Source organism: Ascidiella aspersa, chromosome 3 (genome assembly GCF_963924565.1).
Source record: "Ascidiella aspersa chromosome 3, kaAscAspe10.2, whole genome shotgun sequence".
Classification (NCBI taxonomy): Eukaryota; Metazoa; Chordata; class Ascidiacea; order Phlebobranchia; family Ascidiidae; genus Ascidiella; species Ascidiella aspersa.
The window spans coordinates 26,905,332-26,926,280 of NC_139449.1; the positions used below are offsets into that span (position 1 = coordinate 26,905,332).

Genomic DNA, 20,949 nt, shown 5'->3' on the forward strand with positions numbered 1-20,949 from the left:
TTTTTTGTTTTTATAAAACTGAACTAAACACACTTAAACAAAAAATGGTACCGTTACGCAGTTTTGTTTTGTGTTAGAGATTGTAAATTGAGGTTTACCAACTTACAAAAATAACCTGTAACTTGAAGAAAACTTACAAGTTAAGAACTTACGACTGATCAAGGTTTCGATTGACAATAAAGAACTTTTTATAACCAAAAGTGGAAGTAGATTATTTCAAACATTCTATATTAACATTTTCATTTGAAAAAATACCGATTCAAGTTTTGTAGAAATAAGTTGACTATATTTTCTGGCAAACTTCACACTAACTGCTCAATGCAAATTCAGCATTTTACTTCTTTCTATTGCAATTCTAGTGTAACAGGCATCAAGCCCCATTCGCTAAGGCATGTCTGCCATTCAACCAGCCTCCATAGTTTTAAGCGTTAAAAACTGCTGTTTATACCACGAAAATTTAACATTTACTCTTTTGCCCCTGTGCAAACTAACCTATCTTGATTGTTTCTACTGGGCCTGATTAAATTTGATTTTATCGGTCTCACAGCAATGCAACAAACCGCTTAACCTGAACATTGCTTCACGCAAAATATTGTGCCAAACGATAGTTAAAAATATTTCGTTGAAATGGTGTGATGTCGGTAAAAAAGGTGCTTGGGCGCGTAAAGAATGGCACGCACACACACACACACGTGTGCATACTGCAACCATTTCAAGTTAATCACGATTAAACACACACACGCGTGCGCGTTTGTTGATTTTTTTTGTCACTGTTTAGCTGTAGTAGGGTGTCAAATTGGGTTCGCACTTACGTAACGTTACGTTACGTGCTGTGGCGTATGTGCAGAAAAATGCGAATGGCCGCTCTGAGAATAAGTATACTGTATTAACTGGACTGTAGTTTGCAAAATGTTAAATATTAGGTTGGCTAGCTTGGTATTTTAAATTGTGGCAAACCTAATTTACTAAAACAACAACGCTTTTTTCCGCTTGTCTAGAATTCTACAATTTATCCATGTACAGAAACGAAACCAGTTGTCATAATAATTATATTATACTTAAGTCGCCCGAACCCAAACGCTAACACGCACCCTAACCGAAATAATGGGCGTTGATTTAACAACTACATTCGTTTAGTTTACTGTTCGGGTTCGTGTTTGGTGGGTCAAGTAATTTTGTATTTATTCTCCTAGTTTGCAATTTTTAATTTGACAACTGGTTTTGTTACTGCAACCAAAAACAAATCGATTCGATTTATACCAGCGACCGCTTTTTTGGATTAAGAGTAAAACAACATATTTGTTTAGTCCTACTGTTTTCTTACAGTTTCTCTAGCCTGGGGTGGTTAAAGCATTTCGGAAAACAAAGTAATTTGCTAATATAGTTTACGAGCCACACAAACTAAACTAGTTGTGTCAATAGAAAACGTAAGCGGCTTAGTTAAGAGTTTAACACGTAATTAAACAATTTATACTTATTTGCTGTTTATGTATAGCTTAACTTGGTTAAAAAAGTCTATAATGGTACTTATATAAAAACGTTGGAAAATCACTGAATTGAACAATTTTACGCAAACACGAAGAAAGATGCGCGAACCACATGTGGCCGAAAGCCTGGATTTGGATAACCCTCCTCTAGGTAACTATAGAACCTTGGTTAGTAGCGTCTTAATCAGTGGTTCTCAAACTTTTTCATCACCAATTCCTCTCCAGCAAAAAAACATTATTTCTGGTCAAACTGGGAAACTCACGACAAGCCGAAACAAACTAAGATACGACTCAAGGACACACTAATCAGCGTTGCGCTTATCGGCTGTGAAACATGGACATTAACGTATCACAAAAAATAAAATATTACTAGTTGTTTTGAGATAGACATCTGCTTGAATGCGAAATTGCAATACCATACCACCAAACATCAATCGATTGAAGTTAGGGCAAAAACCAAAAGCCTAATAAATAGGATTTTACAGTAAGAACATGCATACTTCGGTCATGTTACTCGACGAAACAGTCGGAGAAACAGTGCATGTAAATAAGGACGTGTTGCTGATCGCGGTGGCATGGGATATCGAAGGGAAGAGGAATGATAACATTAGAATCTAGAAGGTAATTGCAATGAAAGTCTTCACGATTTGACTATAATGCTGTTAAGGACAGAGTCATGTGTAACTATTTCTCATTTAGAATCGCCAAAGGACGACTGAAGAAGGATGAAACCTCGCAGTTGCGCTTCGTTTTTTGATACCTGAAGTCCATGTGTTAATCCCCAGTTCACGAACCCCTGTTGTATTCGTAGAAATCTACAGGTGGGTATAGTTTGGATGCGCTAATCGTCCTTTTAAATAACTTTTGTTACCCACTTTTTTTTCTTTTATTTTTCCACTTTTCTAACTGTTATCGCTAAAATCTCAACTGAGATAAATTCTGTTGTACCTTTAACGAATGTTTTTTAACTTCAAAAAGGCTTGACCTTATCATCACATCAGTAAACTTGAAATATAAACTGTTTGGTTTTTATTTAGCCTCTTAGGGGCGAAATACATGGACTAATAGACCATATATTTAAAAACTATCACATATCCAAAAATGTTCATAATCACCGGATTCTTAACAGCTTTAAATAAACGTAGAGCCTTGTTGTCAGGTTGTCAATGTTTTTTAGATAGATGACCTCCTTTATTTGTTGCCAGGTTTGCCTCCTTGTTGTTTATTAACTCGTTGGTAACATCCTCGAGTGCGCGCCAAGTAGGTTTCGACTCCGGCGTGTCCTCTGTTCCTTAGGTTGAAGATGAGATATCCGCCGAGCATTACAAACTTAAGCATGCCCCGTGCGTGAAAACGTATGAGGATCTAAACACAAATCTTTCGTCTTTAAAAGGAAGACATGGACACGGGTTGTGTCCTCATAAGCATCGTCATCCGGCCCGCGACTAATTGGACTTTTTTAAGGTTTTTATCTTGATTTTAAAACATTTATGCAATAAAATACATTTGTAAGGCAACCTCGCTTTTTCGTACACTATACAAGCAGATTATAATAGCAACGCATATTAATCACCACTTTGTTTCAGTTCCTCTTTATATTCCGATCCGCTTAAATATATTTTGTGCCCACAGTTTAAAACAATTGCCCACCCTTGCTATAAGGCAAAGGTTTTTACGTAAAGTGTGGTGCGTCATTCTGATGAGTAGTTTCAAAAAAACGTCGCACACTAACTGCGTCAATAAAATGCTTGCAAATATATTATTATCTCTGACTTGTAGATTTTTTCGAAATTATTCTTACAAAACCTACAGCTATTTTGATATTCTCTTACCAATAAACCAAAAAATAACACCAATAAAAAGTTCGTATCGGTGGGTGCATCAAACTTTTCCAAAGAACAAAACTAGAACTACGCTACTGCTTTAAGGTAAGGCATCAAAACAACGTTAATGATAAACGATATAGTCTAAAGATATACGTGCCTTAAGGTAACTAATGCATTTACCAGTTGTTATAAAATCGTAGCCCATTGTATATGTTTTCAGTATTATTCAGTGTTGTAAACATGTTCTTTCGAAATGACGTAAGTCCCAGCCAAGTCATTCGTAAAATACCTGAAGTCCAAGTAAAGTCTTTCTTTTTTAACTAAATAAATAAGTCCCGGTCGAAGTTATCGTTTGTACAAGTCAAGTCCCAGTCAAGTCATAATTAGAGCAAGTCAATTTTATGTCAAGTTCTTGTTATAAAAAGAAAACGCTAAACTTATGAAACTGGTGAAATCCTCCGATTGTGAGCATTTACTGAAGTAAAACAAAGATAAACGCAATAAACAGCAAGCAAATTGTTTTATGTTCAAATCAGGACGAATAAGCCAATTTTATAAAAAATAAATGCCTAATAAAAACACTTCTTTTTAATCCAAGGCTTTGGTCCGAAAGACTTAAGTCAAGTCAAGTCATTTAAAAATAGTGACTAAGTGCACTGTCAAGTCAGTGACATGTCATCACAACACTGGTATTAATAGTAGGCCTATACCTTATTTAAGCAGTGACTTTAAAATAAGCGCAACTAGAAAATATTTTTACACAAGCACTTTATTAAGGAACTCTAGATTTAATAATCTTAGGCCTGTATTGTGAAACGCCAGACAAAAAGGTTAACAGACACATTTTGCCGAGCGGTCTTGGTTAAATACCTAACCTCGCGTGAAGGGATAGTCCGTCTTTCAGGTAGGCTATTCTTTGTATTCCTGCAAAAAAACGGGACATAACTTAGGCGTGCGTTACGATGCTTTTCGTAAACAAATTACCTTACAGATGAACTGCTTTAGGCCTATAAATTAATATTTTTAGCGAAAACTGTTTCCAACAATTGTTACATACCAAAATAGCACGCCATCACGAATAACGTACCGTACGAAAATACTTTTTATAGCTACAGTTACAGTTCTAACTTAATCACACAATATACACCACGTCCACCACTAAATAAATTTCCTCATCCGCAATTTACCCAAATAGTATCCCAGCAAACAATTTACCGTTGCGAAAACGTTTTTTATTGGACTATTTGAACTACCAATAGCGTTGTTCCCGACCGTTGTTTTGCCGTAAAGTGTAGACTCCCAGCATCGTTTTTAAAACGACATATATTACGTCAATCTGACTTTCCTATAACGTTGCACAGAAATGTCGTGTGGACGTTATTGTGTAGACTCTCCCGCTTGTAAACGATAAATATTAGAAACGTAAAACTCAGAAATATATATCTGTTAGAGTCTTCTGTTAGATATACATTTCTATATGATTACGATTTATTTGCTTAAGTCAGGGGTGCATAACCTTTTAGCTGTAACGGCTCTATTGATAGTCTTTATTTTTCTCACGGCCGCCAGTATGATATTATTGACGTCATAACGTGGCGTCATTTTCCTGGCTTAAGTAATAAATTGTTTAAATAATAAACGAAATACTAAAAGCTTGCAAATATTTGATTCCATTGGAATTGCGTACACCATTCGCACAAAAACATTGACAATTGTGTATATTTTACCTTAAGGAATATCTTTGGGTTGAATGTTTTCTTTTTCAATCGCAAATAGTTGATTTTTACTGGTTTCGCAGAAAGAAAAAAAAATAGTTTTAAAACACTTTAAACTAAAAGTTGTTCATACAAATAATTATGGTTTTATATAGGCCTATACTGGACATTGAACGTAATGTCGATTATAATAAAACTTTATTTTTTATTACAATCCATATTTTAAAACATTTTACCTTTTTATAAATTTAATAAAGTAATCTTATAGTTTGAAAAAAAAAGTTAAATTATAGGGTCAATGGGGGATAAATTATAAAAAAAAAACTAAAATACAGTTTTAAGCCATTTCATCTGATAAATACACAAAAAAATAACCAGGTGTTGTCAAATATATTTTGTCCCATGAAGAAAGTGCCACACAACACAATTAACACATTTTTTTTTGTTTAAGCCTTTTGTGCTGCTTGGTAAGAAACGTAATCTGTGATGTACTTGGTGATAAACGTAATCTGTTATGCAGTCCTGTAAATCTGCCTTAAATTTTAGTTAAAATCTATAATATATAGTGCAATACAAAATTGCATTTGATGTGTATATTTTTCAATATTTAAACTGCATGTAAATATAATACTAAAAAATCCTAATGTTTACTTGTGGGTAAAAGTTGAACAAATGTGGCATTATTTACGCTTACATTAAAAAATATTTTAAATGAAGTAATTTGTCATAGTTTGTGAAGGCATCCCATGATTTCTATTCTGGTGACATCTTGTGCCTAGGCAACAGCTAGCTGTTCCTAAAAATGGGAGCTTGGATCCGCCAAATAAAGAAATATAAATGCAGTAGGGATGCTGTGTGGGTACAAATTTTGGACGTGCAAAATTCTGAAAGGGGCAATGAACACGTGTCTTATAATCACCCAAAATACCGATTTGGGCACAACTCAAATATAAGAATAATTGTCTTAAAAGTGTTAAAAAAAATCTGTTGGCCATATAAAATGAATAAAAATCATATATGTTATGTAATAAATTTATTAAGTATGCTATTTAGGTAAATGAAGATTAAAAAATATTACAACGTTACCTTGATTAGCAGCCGACTTAATTTGAGTCTTCAAATTCCACAATATAGTTTCTATTTAATGACACTTTTTGCCGATATATCCATTGTCAATATCCCATATATGCAAACTTTCTACAGATATAATAAAGCTTGTTTCAAACGTTAGATATAGTTGCAATATTTTCATAAACAACACAAAATTTATCATAGTCAAATTCAATAAACACTGCACCATTTTACCCATAAAAAAATACAACTTAGCTTATTAACCCAAACACATATTTGATAATAAAGTCTAAGTTTTAGGCGAATGAGATAAACTGCTGACAGCAAACTCCAGCGCAGCTGCCCTAACTTGCACTTCCTCAAAGTTCAAATGTTCGCGCAAAACACGTTCAAACTCGATTGTGATGATGTCATCCGCATATCGGCCAATCGGACGTCGTGTGGAGTAAAATTATATGCACGGTAGCGAAGCGGGACGGGGTGGGAGGTCGTTGCGAGCCAGCAGGAGGCCACTCATGCCAACAGGGCTGTTTCCCGCGGGGCACAAAAAAATTACGATTTGTTTGATGTCAAGGCAACGTTAACGAATATAATATCTTTAAATACAGCGACATATATCTATTGTCAGAATATATGCAATATGCTTCATAAACTTACAAAATAAGTGTTTGTTTGACAAATCACTTGAACAAGAAAAAATACAATTTATATGGCACGTATATATTTTCAAACAATCAATTTGGTAATGTTTTTTTCGCAGCTTAAATGTTAAATTAACTTGATTCCAACTGTTAGGATTCTAAACGTAATTGCTCAAAAATTAAAGTGACCTACACATCTGTGTTACTTTTTTTTTAAAACCTAGACGTTTAATCATAAACGTTAAATACGATCATAAGCAAAACGTTTTTAAGAGTTTATCATACGTTAAAATGAAGCTTATATATTAAAATGTTTCATACGATGGTTTAAATAACGTTTTTTTTTGTCAAAACAACGTTTAATAATATCCGTAAAACTAGTCCAAGGAAAACGTTATATAAGATTGACTTTATTTTATACATTTATATATTTCATGTAAACGTTTAGCTAACGGTATTTTATTCACAACTTAAACGTTCAAATAACTCCGTTGAAAGAGTACAGATTTTAAACGTTATTTATAATTAAAATAATATTATATTTTATAACATTACAATATAATATTATATTTCCGTTTTTTTCGAAAACTTTAACGTTTAACGATATACGTTAAATAAGTTCATAAGTAAAACGTTATATAAGCGTAACTTTATTTTACAAATGTATAAGTTACATATAGACGTTTAACTAACGGTATTTTAGTCACAACTCACTCAGACGTTGAAATAACTCTGTTAAAAAGGTACGGATTTTAAATGTTTTTACGATTAAAACAAAGCTATATTCATTTAAAGTTACTTATTAAGGTTTACATAACGTTTTTTATAACATTAACGTCTAATCACATATGTTAAATGGGATCTTTAGTAAAACCTATAGTGTGTAACTTTTTTTTAACGTAAAATAAAATAAAAAAATAAAAAATAAAAAAACTGCTGTTTATGTGTTGCTTTATAGCGTTGACATAACGTAATTAAATTCTTATCGTTAACGTATGATTAAATACCTTTAAAATGTACGACTTTTAAACGTTATGGAAAAAATGTTAAAAAAATTGCATTTAAATGTTGCATATTAAAGTTACACTAACGTCATAAAAAACGCAACGTTAACGTCCTAATAAATGTTCAGGACTTGCGATTTTTAAACACTTGTTTTAACGTTACATAAACGTTTGTAATTTTCGGTTATTTAAAAACTTCATGTTCACGTTATAATAACGTTGGAACATTAGTTTTAGCTTGGTAAACAGAACAACGTTCGGGAAAAACTAATATATAACATTTACTCTGTTGTGTTTCGACGTAGGCTATTACCACTTTACAACCAATTGGTAACGTTGTAAAATGGTTGTATAACAGTGTGTGTTTGCTGGGAATTGTGTATATATTTTCCCACAGTGTTTAATATATGTCGAAGCAACTCGTTTTTGAGTTTTCGTTACATTGGAAAAAAAATAGTTTTTCCTAAAACAAAATAAAAAAAACTATTTGCGTTATTTCGAAGTGCAAACCCACGTCCAGTGCAGTAGACCTATACTTCTTATATGTTGTAGAATATTGTCTCGATCAGAGATTATCAAACAGTGTGCCGACTTTTTTAAAGTTAATAACGAGACACAAATATATAGACCTAAATATAAAAAGTAAGCTACTCACTTTGAAAAATCAGCGCTTTCCAAAGACAAGCTAAGCTAAGTCAAGAATAATAAAGAAGTATTTTACAATTATTTAAAGTAACTTTTAACATTGCGAAAAAATGCCATGCAACACAGAAGTTAATAACGATAGTCAGATTTTTCAGGAATCGGTTTAACGCTACCTGTAAAAGTTAAAACGATTGCGAATTAATATGTCGTGCTACAGAAAACTTTTTCCACTATAGCCAGGAATACAGCGACACAGGTGGAATTCCCGGCCTCCTTTTTGGCCAATGGGAAGACGTAGAAAACTATTTACAAAAGAACTATTTACAAAAGAAGAAAACTATTTACAAAAGAAGTGGAAAACTATTTACAAAGAACAACTGGGAAAATCGTTTTTGTTTTTGGTTAATAAAAAAAAATATTTTTAGTTAATAAATAAAAATAAAGATTAAAAAGAAAATGGTAAAAAGACGATTAATACTTTTTTTATTAAAATATTATTTTTGACGGACAAAACATGTCGTCCATTGTCCATTTTGAAGCGAAACTGTTGTTGCACAGCCAGTGTCTTTCCAGAAACATTGAAAGACGTTGAAAGATTGTATTGTTGTTTATGGCAGGTTAGTTTAAAATTGACAAAGTTTATTTGTCTTAAAATACGACGTTTTATCATTTTTACTTTTATTATATGATATGGTAATTGCAAAGTAGTGTTTAAACATATTTTGGCGCTGATCCAGAATCTTACTTATCACTTTTTTTACAGTAGCGAAATCGAGTTGTCAAAAAAAAAAATATATATATTGAACTATAAATATAATACTAACACATGACTCAAGCTAACTCGTACCCGAACCTAAGTGGTGTTAGCAATATAAACGGTGCTAGTATATAAATAAAAAGGTACAATCTACAATTTATCCTCATTTTAAGATTGTGCACAACGAATAATATTTAAGTTAGGGTGCGGGTTTGAGTTGGGTAGGTCAAGTAATATTATTACATAATAAATACAATCATACTAGAAACCAAAACACTAACCGACAGTCCGACCCAAATATTGTGCGTTATTTTAATATGTTTCAGCGCTGTTGTAGGATTCTAGGCGATCTTCCACAGCCGCCGCACTCTTTAAATGATTCATTTGGGTTAGCATCGAGTTTCAGTTGGAGAGGGACAAGTATTATTATATTTATTACCCAACATTTATTTATTTCCATGGACGACGATGTCCTAGGTTTCTAGACCAGCCTTATGGGTTAGGGTGTAAGTTTGGGAGGGTCAAATATTTATTATATTTATTCTCCCATATTTTTTCTTTCTTGCAATTTCAATTTTGACGACTTGTTTTGTTACCGTAAACAAGTGGTATCATTCTGTACCAGAGTATAAATACTCGGCGCTGATCCAAAATCCTCCCACAGCATTGAAACATTTATTAAAGCAACCAGTTTATTTTTTAGTTATGGTGCCGGTTAATGTTTGGGTGAGGGTGGGTCAAGCATTATTATATTTGTTATTTAACAGTATTGTTTACCTTACCAAGACACTAACTCATGCCCTATCCCAAATCGTTGTGGTAGGATTCTGGGCTAGTGCCTGAAATAGTTTTACACCTAAAGGAATGTTATTTCTGTATTTTTTCAAAGCCAGGTTGGAAAGTTAAGCCTGCTCAAGGGATTGATCGGGCTAACGGCTTTCGGTATAATACTTCATTTTCAGCTGTACAAATTTTAGAAATAGCATTATTTCACCTGCACAAATTTCAGCAAAAATTTCATTCCCCTTGTTGCAGTTGTGCAAGAGATCAGTGTGCATTATGAATGATTAACGCAATAATTTGTCGAAATAAACAAATTAATTCCACTAGTACGAACTCTCAAAACTGTTGCATGATTTTATCAAATTTTTTCGTTTATATTGTTCAATTGGGACCAATATAATTTGTTGGTTTTGCAATAGAAGATTACACCTAACTGAAGATATGCAAGTGGCAAGTTTGAATTCAATTTCCTTAAAAAGTTAAGTTGCAAAATATGTTGCCAACTTAATAACAAGGAAAATAATTACTTGAAATTTGAAAATATACTGTGGTGTGATATTCTTAATGTGTTTTTTTAGATTCAAAACTTATTATTCTAGAATATATACCTTGAGAATTCTCATTTGAATAATGAATATCCCTGCTATTTACCCAGTACACTTTCCTATTTCAAAAGTACAGTCTTCATCACATACAGTGCTTATGCACTTTAATGAATTCATTATTTAATCTGTTTTATCTGTCTTTCAAAATAAATGTCAATTATACTAATGGAATTTTAATCTCTTTCTTTTATATAGCTGTTTTATCATGAACTAGAGGTTAACCAAATAAGTTTGCTACAATTTTCCTTAGTAATTTGGAGCATCATGGCTGGCATTAATGTTCTCGCAAAGGCAGTGTACGACAACTTTGCTGAAACAGGAGATGAGCTGAACTTTCACCGAGGCGATGTTGTCACAGTTATAGAGCAGAACACTGCTGGGCTTGAAGGCTGGTGGCTCTGTTCGTTTCGGGGGAAACAAGGAATTGCCCCTGGAAACAGGCTGAAAATTATGGCAGGCATGTATGGCTCAGGTCAAGGTGGAGCAGTTACAGCAGCAGCCCAGGAGCAAGACGTTTATGACGTACCTCCGTCACATTCCTGGAACAGTCCACAAAAGCCATTGTTTGCTGACCAAGAAGAAGAGTACGATGTTCCACGGAGCCAGATGAAAGTCGGCAACAACAATCCGGAGCCTTACTCGCCCACTGAGATTTATGACGTACCCAGAGCTAGCGCCTGGAAGCAGGGCCATAACAATAACGAAGACCAAGAAGTGTATGACATTCCACCATCTGCACTTTCTGCCCAACCTATCCAACATACCCATGTTGTAGATGACCAGGACGTTTATAATGTACCAAGTAGTCTCATGGCATTTAACAACACACCGGATCCCATGGAGCTGTATGATGTACCTCCGCTTGTGTCTCGTGGCCCACAACAGACTGTCTTTCATCCAGAAGAAGTGTATGATGTGCCTCCCAGGAGAATGGAACAGGTATCCTCTGATTTAATTGATGTACAACATCCGGAGGAAGTTTATGATATTCCATCGTCCCTTGCTTTCCCTATATCAAAAACAGAAAATATTCGCTCACCAATAAACAGGCAAGAGTCGAATGAATCTGATGTAGTCTATGATATACCACAGTCCAACAGGGCGCCCGGTAGGCGTTACATACCATCTGGCCTAAACAGCCTTAGAAGGATGAAGAGAGAAATCAACGCTTTGTCCACAGCTAGTGCTAGCAATTCCATGCAACCCCAAGCACAGCAAGAGCAACCTGATTACATTTATGATGTGCCACCACAAGTAAGCAGAGACTCAAACCACAACCAACAACAACAGGCCAATCCTGATGATGTCGTAGACGGACTACTACGCCGCTTGTCGATGAATGAACCTGTAGACAACAGAGCTAATCGTCTCTCCCAGATTTCCAAGGACTCATACAGCAGTTTCATTGATGACAATCCCCTTCAATTCAGTGAACTGCAACTTGACTTCAACACTGCACTTGAACAGTTAATTGAGCTCAAACGTCAGTTGGAGGACTCTGTGTCAAGCCTTCTTACAATGGTGAAGAAAAACTGGAGAAAACGAGAAAGCATATATGGAAAAACAACTGATATTCAGAAGTTATTTTTAGATGTGCTAAAAAGCTTAAATCAGTTTCTTATTTTTGCCAGAGGAGCAACTGCCAATGCTTGTAATGCTACTAATAACCATTCAGTAGGCAAGGCACCAAAAAATGTGCAGACTGGCCTGAGAAAGTTACTTAATCCAGTTGAAGAAGATGCAGAAATGCTCAGAAGGGCTTTTTCTGAGTTGGATGCTGCTGAGTGGGATATTGAAAAGTTAGCTCTGGCTGACGATACTGATGATGGAATTGCCTTAGATGAAATTGACAGTTTTGTAATGACCTCCAGGGCTGTTTCGGACGATGCTGCCCAAATGGCTGTCTACATCCATACTCATGCACAGTACATATTCACAAAAGCAAAGGATGTGCAGCGTACATCTTCGCCCCCAGTACAACCTGCCAGCCCTGAGAGACCTATTCAGGAACGAAATGCCCTGCAAGCAAGACCGTTGCCCTCTGTACCCAATAAAAACGATACCGTAGCCGTGCCTTCCCCAACCACTGTCATGCCTGGTGAGGATGCCTGGCTTGAGGATTACGATTATGTTGCCTTGGAGGATAAGGATGAATTTGAGCAGAGCACACAGAGTCCCACTTCTGGCAACTTGGCTGGACTAAATAAACGACGAACCCAGCTGCTCGCATTAGAGAAAGAGCTGTCTCCGAGCATCACCCGACTTGAGGCCGGCAAAATCAGCAGCAAAGAAAAAGAGGCCCTCAATGAACTTGCCATCGACATTCCAGAGTTGATGCAAGGCTTGTCAAATGCAATTGAACAGTTCACGAATGCAGTGGAAAAGGGAAACCAGCCGCACACATTTGTTGCTCTGGGCAAGCAAGTTATTTTGTGTGCCCACAAACTAGTATTTGTGGGGGACTGCGTTCACCAGCAGGTCAGAGTGCAAAGTGTTAAGGACTCCATAAGGGATCACTGCTTTGACATGTGCACTGCGTTAAAGCACACAGTTGTATCAACCAAACTGGCAGCCCTGCAATGGCCAGCAATACATGCTGTGCAGGACATGGTCGACAAAATATATGACATTGCAAAGTGCGCTCACAAAATCAGGCTTACCCTTGATCATGTTTTATACTAACTCTTTTGTTTCCTTTGTGTTGTGTGTTTCGGCATCAAAGGCAACAAACTGAAGTTTTACTTTGCAAGTTGTGACAATTTGCTTCTGTGATTATGTTTAAACTTTGTTTTGTGTAGACCCGCTCTCTGTACAATGACCTATCACCATTGCCCTTTGTTTTCCTGCTCTGCACTGCTTTTATAGTTTTGAAACACATGAAGCTTGTAGTACAGAGTTCAACAATGCACTAGTTTTACTGACCTGTTAAGTATCCACATGAAAGAGTGTACTATTTTGTTGATTTTTAAAATAAACCATAATCATTTTTTTACCATTGATATCTTAGAGAATGTTTATGTTATTATAATTATGAAATCAAAACAAATTTTGAAGATAGTTTTAATCTTAAAACACATTCCTTGTTATTTTGTTACTACTTGCAACCTTTCCAGAAGTGCGTTTCAACTTGTCCTAAATTTTTGGTTAAGTGCTTTTTGGAGTATTTTAGTAGTTTAATTAATTTGTATGCTTCCATTGTTCATATTTATGTTTGTTACTGTTCAGTAAAACCACTTGATCTTCTAATGAGGGTTTTTGCAACCATACTGCTCGTTTAACTAACTTTTGTTTGTTGATTTTACATCACTGTTTAAGCAGACTTTAAACAATTGAACTTTTTTTGGTATCTAAAAAGCCTGGAGCTGAATCATTGATTTCATGTGATTTCATTGTAATTAATGACGCAGGTTACTTCAACTGTAATGCCAGAAACTATTTCTAGTGGTAATTCATAATTATTTTGAAGACATAACTTGACTTTTAATGTGATTTAAATGTTTTTGAGTGTTGATTTATTATTATTGACATGCTACTTTGCTTTAATCCAGTGTTGCTAGTTTATGCATTTTTACTTTTCTTGATAATCCACCCTTTAAAGGTAGATAAACATTGTCATGACTAATGCTTTCCAGCGTAAATTAAGGATGTATATATATTACAATGTAATTTTTTGCCCATAACTGCAAAACTTAGTATTACTTTACTAATCATGTTATCAATTCCTAAAAAATAGGCTATTATTCCACTATAATTTTTTCTGCATTCGTGAGTAGGTACATTGTGTTTTATGTAACCCAACTATTTTATTTTATACTGCAAAAAAGTTTGCAACAAAGACACACCTAGCTCTTGTCTGGCAACTATGCTTTTATTAACTTGTAATTTTTATTGGTGCTTTTTCTGACGGTGCTGGTTTTGTTGCTTGCGGTAATATTTTCACTTTGTTTTTTCTTCTTAATCCTTCTCTGTCGCTTTATAATGCTTTTTCTCTTTAATCGTAGGAACATTTAGCAACGGAAAGCTTTAAATTTTTTAGGTAGCTCCTAGACTTAGGATAGTTTTGGGACAGAGAAATGGCAACGTCCAATGGAACTTCAGAAGGCAGTAATAATGACATGGCCAACACTCTTAAAGAAATGCTGAAAATCAACAGTTCTAGTTCAATTGCAGGTATGTATGCCTTGCCACTTGTTCCATGAACCATGCAAATATAAAAAATAACCCTTTTAAATAACAATGTTTTAAAGTTCCTAATATGACCCTTAATTTAAAATGTGACATAACTTCCCCAGCCCGTATATAGTAAATTGTTTTTCACAAAAGCTGAAAAAACTTGATAGATAAAAATAATAAAATAATGACTTTTTAGCCTCATGTAAGCACCTACAAAAAAGTTTTAGTAATTTTTTTCAGTATTTTAAGGATAAAAAATTTAGGTTTCAGGCCACTGAGTATTTTATTTATATGGTTTATCCAGTCTTACAAGCACATTTTACACAGTGTTTATTTACGACAAGGTTTGTTGAAGTCAGTTTGAAGAAGGTGTATCGACCAACAAAATCTTGCTGGCATATTTTTTAATGTTTATGTTACTGTTGTACTTAACTGTCATTGTTTAAACACTGGCAGATGTATTAAATATACACACTTGAATCACATATGTTATTTTTGTATGTTGATAGTTGAACAGCACATTCACAATGGAGCTGGCGATGGGCTTCCGTTGACTGCACCACCAAACAATGAGGTTTTAACTTTTAATTTAATGAACAACAATCCTATTATGTTTAATAGCTACATATTTTTTAAGAACCTTGCTTGTGATAACATGGTTTAATGCAAAGTTTATATACTTTTTAGGAACTGGTGGCGGCACAGGAGGAAATGCACAATCACTCCCAAACAGTTGATACAATGTGCCTATTTTGGGTTACTTGTGTGTCTGATTAATCATGACTAAAAATAATTAATGTATACTCTATTTATTTTAATGGATTATGTTACTCAGCACAGTATTTTGAAAAACTCATTATCAAAAAAGTGTTAGCTTTTCCTATATTATATACACAGCTTTGTAGCTTGACCCTTAATTCAGTTTTAAAAAATGTTTTACTTTGTCGAATACCTTTTTTACTTAAAGCAGCCTGAATATAAACTTGTTTTTCAGCTTGTTAAGAGACGTGGAAGATGGAAAATGTGTATTGATCAATAACAAACACACAAGAATTGTAGCAAGTCCCAGGTCTGAAATTGACAGCACTGTGCCAGCAAGTAACAAGGTACATTTGTCTGCATTTATTTAAATTTAAGGAGTCAAAATGATGTAATGCTAAACTTGTTTTCAATCAATTGTGACCTATTTCAAATAATATCACCTTATCATGCCACCTGACCTTGTGCAACATGCCAATCAAGTGTGTATGTATTGTTTAATTATGGCAATCTGTATTACCAGCAAATATGATAAACTAGGAGTTATGTCTGTCAGCCCAGGTACTGAGGTACATAACAATTACCTGCCGAAATATATTTGATAACAATCATTCTGTTCAGTTACATAACAGATTTTATACTACATAGTCATATTTTTGCATGTTTTAGGCATTGAAATGTAACTTTTTTTTAAATTTGGCATCTAAGCTGTTGAGTTAGTTAATTAGTAAGCTAATTTTTAAAAGTTGCTTATGCCAGATGCATGGCAAACGGCCAATTTTTCCAATCATCGTTTATGTAAAATCTATCCAGCCAATGTTTATAAGTTTATTGTTTTTTGACAGCATTTTTGTCTCCATTATTTTAGGTAAAGGTAAACACCGTCACCAAGTTTGACTGGGACCACAAGTACTACACTGGCAGTCTTATTTCTGTCACAAACACCTACATTGCATACACCATTAAGGGTAGGTATTTAATGCAAAATTTATAAACCAACCGAAAACGTTATCTCTTTAAAAGATCTCTCTTAGAAGGTAATACACCTAGTCATACAACTATACTTGGTATGAAAGCTGTTTTGATACATGGCAATTAATGGGTTTGTGTATGCCAAAGGTTTAGTTTCAAGTACTCCACTTCTTTTGTACATAATCGTGTTGTATGCCAAACCTTGTCCTCTATTTGGAGTGCCTAAAAGTATTATTCTGAAATCTATCAAATGCTAATGCATCTACTTTTATTGTGTGGTTGGCCATTCTTAAGGTCACACTTCGGTGTTATGTAAAACTTTTGCTTCCACCAGAACCCTGTAAATGGTTTAACAGTGGTAATATAGGGTAAAATACCTTCACTGTTTAATTACGTTTTGTTTTGTAACCAACACCAGCTGCCTTTTTTTATTTCAGGGTTTTGAGTACATGAACTCTTCACTATACTGTTACAAACATTTTTAAATCTGCAATTTGTTTTATTTTGGTATTATTTAAGGTCATACAGCCCATTCAGTTCGAGTCATTAATCGTCACAATTCTTCAAATCGCGTTCTTCTGAAGGGTTTTTCAGGAATTGTATGTGATGTTGCATTTGCATCACCCCGCTCCAACATTCTGGCCGCTGTTGATTCCGTTGGCAATCTGATTGTATGGGAGCTCACCGATGTTGCCGGAAATATAGAGTATCCTTTTCACTTTTAAGTAGTTATGACAGATTCAGTGAGTCTGTGATGGCTTTTCGGTGTACTAATTATACGCAAGCCGTAATCGTTGGTCAAAAAGCAGCTATAGAAGGGCTAAATCACAGTTGTTAACACACAAATGTGTGTACATGTTGTACAAGTTAGGTTTAATGATGATTATCATGAGTTTTTCTTCAGCATTGTTTTGTTTGTTTTTTAAGACTTGTGATAAAATATACTTTAGACTATCACATGTGGACTGTAGTTGAATTCTTTGACAAGCGAAATCCCTAAAAAGATCGGAGCGCAAGATTTGCATAGAGTCTGAATCTACCGTGTCAGATGAATCCGGAACCTTTCGTGTCATCTGGATTCCATTTGTGAACCTCGGAAGCAAAGAAAACAGCCTCGATGGTGAATCTTCATCTTTCCAAGACACCATAGATTCTGCTGACAATGAAACACAAAGGATGCTGGTCCTATCGTATGGCAGGACGGTAAATTAATTTAATTTTAGAGACTAGAGTTTTAAAGTCGATATACTATTTATGTTAACTGCAATGTGGTAATATTAGTTTGATTCCAAGAACATTGTTTCTTGCTAAAGGATTTTTATCAAAACTTACATTTATCATTGGGTTTTAATTTGAACAAAAAAAAAAACTCATAAATTACTCTTTTAATGAAGGCTGAAGTTTGGGACTTAGATGCTGCTTTTCAAATCTCTGCTGGAAAAAAAGTAAGAAGAGCGGATTTAGGACAAGCTTATGTGGCAGTGACACACGACGATGTAAGTTTATTAAACAAACATATTTTTGATGTTACTATAGTTTTTGCAGTGTAAGCATTTTAATCTGAGACAAATCCCATATTTATAAAACAGTCTTTTTAGACATAGTCAACATGTTTTTTGTTTACACTATGGAAATCTGGGAGAATACAACATGAAAATAAATATTTTTTTAGTACTTTCATATTTCTTAACACTATCTAAATCTAACTGAAACCCTAATGTCGAAAGTACCAATTATAAATTTGTAAATTTAAATAGTCGCAAGTCATTGCTCTTAAATTTTCTTAAAATAGTACTGTTTCAGTTTGTTGAAAAACCATAACCATAAATTAAATTTTAACTGTTCGCCAAATTTAAATTTAATTGTCGGCCAATATTTACCCAACTAAACAATTTTTGTCATAAATATATAGTCATTTCAGTCAATCATTTTGTACGCTTATAGTGAGCAAAACAGAAATAAATTAATAAAATTAAATTTTAGCTATTTAAATTTAACCATTTGAACTGCTTCAGTCGGTGACCCAACCAAATCAAACCTCCCATGCTGAAATCCTTTACCGTACTTTGGCGATTGCAACTGATTATTAGTATTATTGCCACGTAAAATCTTTCTCCATACAGATGCAGACAGCCTTAAACTGGCACCTATCAATAAACGCCGGCTATTATGCGGCACCCCTTCTTGTTTAGTCTCATACCATCGCAGGCTAAAGTTACAAAATCACGTTTCCTGGTCCGCTCTAAATAGTTGTGTGCCTCTTGTGAAATCCGACTTACGATTCCCACGAAACGCAGGTGATAAGTGACTGCGAACTGTCCCCGATCGGAAACGTTCTGGCGGCTGCCAGCTACGACGGCTACGTCAAGTTCTGGCAAATTCAAATCGAAGACAACCAACCTTCCTCGTGAGTGATAAACGCAGAAAAATAAAACTGTTTTTTTTTTAAAAAAAAAAGTTTTGTCATTGCGTTTCGTAATTAGAATTTGGTCACATTTTACTAACTTATAAAACACTTTTGGGGACGTTAAAATCAATTTTGTTTTTCAATAATGTAGTATGCTATGTTATCATTACAACTTGAAATTATACTATACAGCAATATTGTCTTTAACAACTTGAAAACATTGTATTCCCGCAAACCTTTATCATTAAAAAAGTTGGTTTATTTTTATTAGAAATGCATTGAATAATTAACCACATTTTGTTTTTTAATACACATTTTTTGTTATTTTCATGTTAAATACTTTTAATACCACGGTATGCTGAGATAGCAGTAGCAGCAAATTGACAGCATGTATATTGTGCTCAACAACGTTTCTTAACCTTACAGTACCGTGGCACGTCACAAATTGCTATTGCATATACGTAGAAAAATATAAACGAATATCACTAAGATACTAAGCATTTTACAGCACACACGCCTCACAATTAATTACGCCTTGTCGGTTAATGGTTGTAAATGATACACCTAATCTTACAGCTCAGGTCAGCGCACTTGCGCACTATACATGGCGCTTAATGTGAACGAACGTGCGCTAATTATAAACTCCCATTAACCTAGCATGACATAATTCTCCTGAAACATGTGCTTGTTGTTGGGTTAATTTAACGAGCAATCACGGTTGCCCGAAGTTGTCTCTTACTCCGCCCGCAACGCAAAACTTTCTTACGCGGCGGACCACTGTTTGCTATATTTGTTGTTGTTGACGTTTTGTGCTTTCTATCAGCTGCCTTCATAAGTGGAAGCCGCATGACGGAAAGCCGGTTTCCTGCGTCAAGTTTTGTGACAATCGGCAAAAGTCCGAGTTCAGGTATGTTTTTTTTCTTTATAGCAGAGGTTCTCAAACTGGGGTGGGTCCGTGTATCCCTTGGGGGTACGTGGACTGCTTTTAGAGGGTCAGTTTTGGGCATACTTAAAATCATGGTTTTTATTTTTTTTTAAATGGAAATGATTTTTTTAAACTATTCCTTTTCCTTTAATTTGTTTAGACTTTTACATTTTTTTTTGGACCGAAAACAGAGTTCAAGATAAAAACAAAATTACTAAGTTAGCATTTTGATGTAATATGAAACGATTAAACAGTGTGTAATGGAGATTAGATCTATTCTGAGCGCAACACATACTAATTACAAAACACCCCAAATATCAATACCTTCGTGCCATAAACCGCACTGTTTTAAATAAATGCTCAATTCCAGCGTCTACTGGAGGTTTCTTCTAACGGGATGCGACAGGAACAACGAACTTAAGATGTGGTGTTCAGTCACTTGGAATTGTCTTCAGGTGAGTGCGTTCATTTGGAGCTGATTTCAATCATTTTTACGGTTTTCATGTCTGGCATGTCTGAGGGTATTTCTGTTTCGAAACTGTTGTGTGGCGACCTATAGCCACTCGCCAAATAAAAGGTCGTATCGTGTTTAAACGTAAGATATTTGGAACGGTATGTTCATGAAGACTTGCAACCAGTTAATTATATAAGTAAGTTGAAATCACGCGGCAAGAATGTTTTTTGAATTTAATGACGTCTTGAAAAGGCAGAGGTATTATAGTCGTCTCCCTTTTAAACCAAACCTGTTTATCGTGCCATTATTTAAGCCTGTATGTAGAAAAAGTAAGTTAACTGCTTGCGAATCGGCTATAGCTGGGTAAACCGCAAAGTTGACAGATAACGGGCACTTGAGCATTTCTGAAAACGCGTAGACGGGCAAATATATGTAGTAGGGCTTTGTCGATCATCTCCTTGAACTATCTCAAGTTGACTAATCGCCTCTCTTCGCTGCGCAGGTGATCAGCTTCGCTCCCTCGACGCCGGCGCACGCTCTGCCCGAGCTGAACCTGGTTCTGCACGCATCTGTCGACTTCGTTGTCCTCACCGATATCAACAGGAAGGTCAGTGTTTTGCGCACTTTACTTTTATTGCGCTATAACCGGGGCCTATTGTACTGTATAGCGCGTTGCTTGTACTTTATACCTTATTGCTTCGTTTGCTGTGCCAACCCCTTGCCCT

General features: G+C 35.0%; 2 protein-coding genes across 2 annotated transcripts in view; both read left to right on the forward strand.

Annotated features, from left to right (window-relative positions):
- Positions 1-10,734: 10,734 nt before the first annotated feature.
- Positions 10,735-13,232, forward strand: LOC146161243 (enhancer of filamentation 1-like). Its single transcript, XM_083386072.1, has one exon. The coding sequence runs from the start codon at positions 10,799-10,801 to the stop codon at positions 13,214-13,216; it is 2,418 nt and encodes an 805-aa protein (XP_083242198.1). The 5' UTR covers positions 10,735-10,798; the 3' UTR covers positions 13,217-13,232.
- A 1,334-nt stretch (positions 13,233-14,566) lies between these two features.
- The window catches only part of LOC146161244 (enhancer of mRNA-decapping protein 4-like), a 30,879-nt gene continuing 24,496 nt past the window's right edge, over positions 14,567-20,949 (forward strand). The window contains exons 1-12 of the mRNA XM_083386071.1: positions 14,567-14,704; positions 15,217-15,281; positions 15,395-15,450; positions 15,702-15,813; positions 16,335-16,434; positions 16,958-17,144; positions 17,443-17,641; positions 17,833-17,934; positions 18,736-18,845; positions 19,669-19,752; positions 20,141-20,225; positions 20,727-20,831. Of these exons, the coding sequence (XP_083242197.1) occupies positions 14,608-14,704; positions 15,217-15,281; positions 15,395-15,450; positions 15,702-15,813; positions 16,335-16,434; positions 16,958-17,144; positions 17,443-17,641; positions 17,833-17,934; positions 18,736-18,845; positions 19,669-19,752; positions 20,141-20,225; positions 20,727-20,831 (1,302 nt within the window). The 5' untranslated portion in view covers positions 14,567-14,607. The remainder of the gene's footprint in view (positions 14,705-15,216; positions 15,282-15,394; positions 15,451-15,701; positions 15,814-16,334; positions 16,435-16,957; positions 17,145-17,442; positions 17,642-17,832; positions 17,935-18,735; positions 18,846-19,668; positions 19,753-20,140; positions 20,226-20,726; positions 20,832-20,949) is intronic.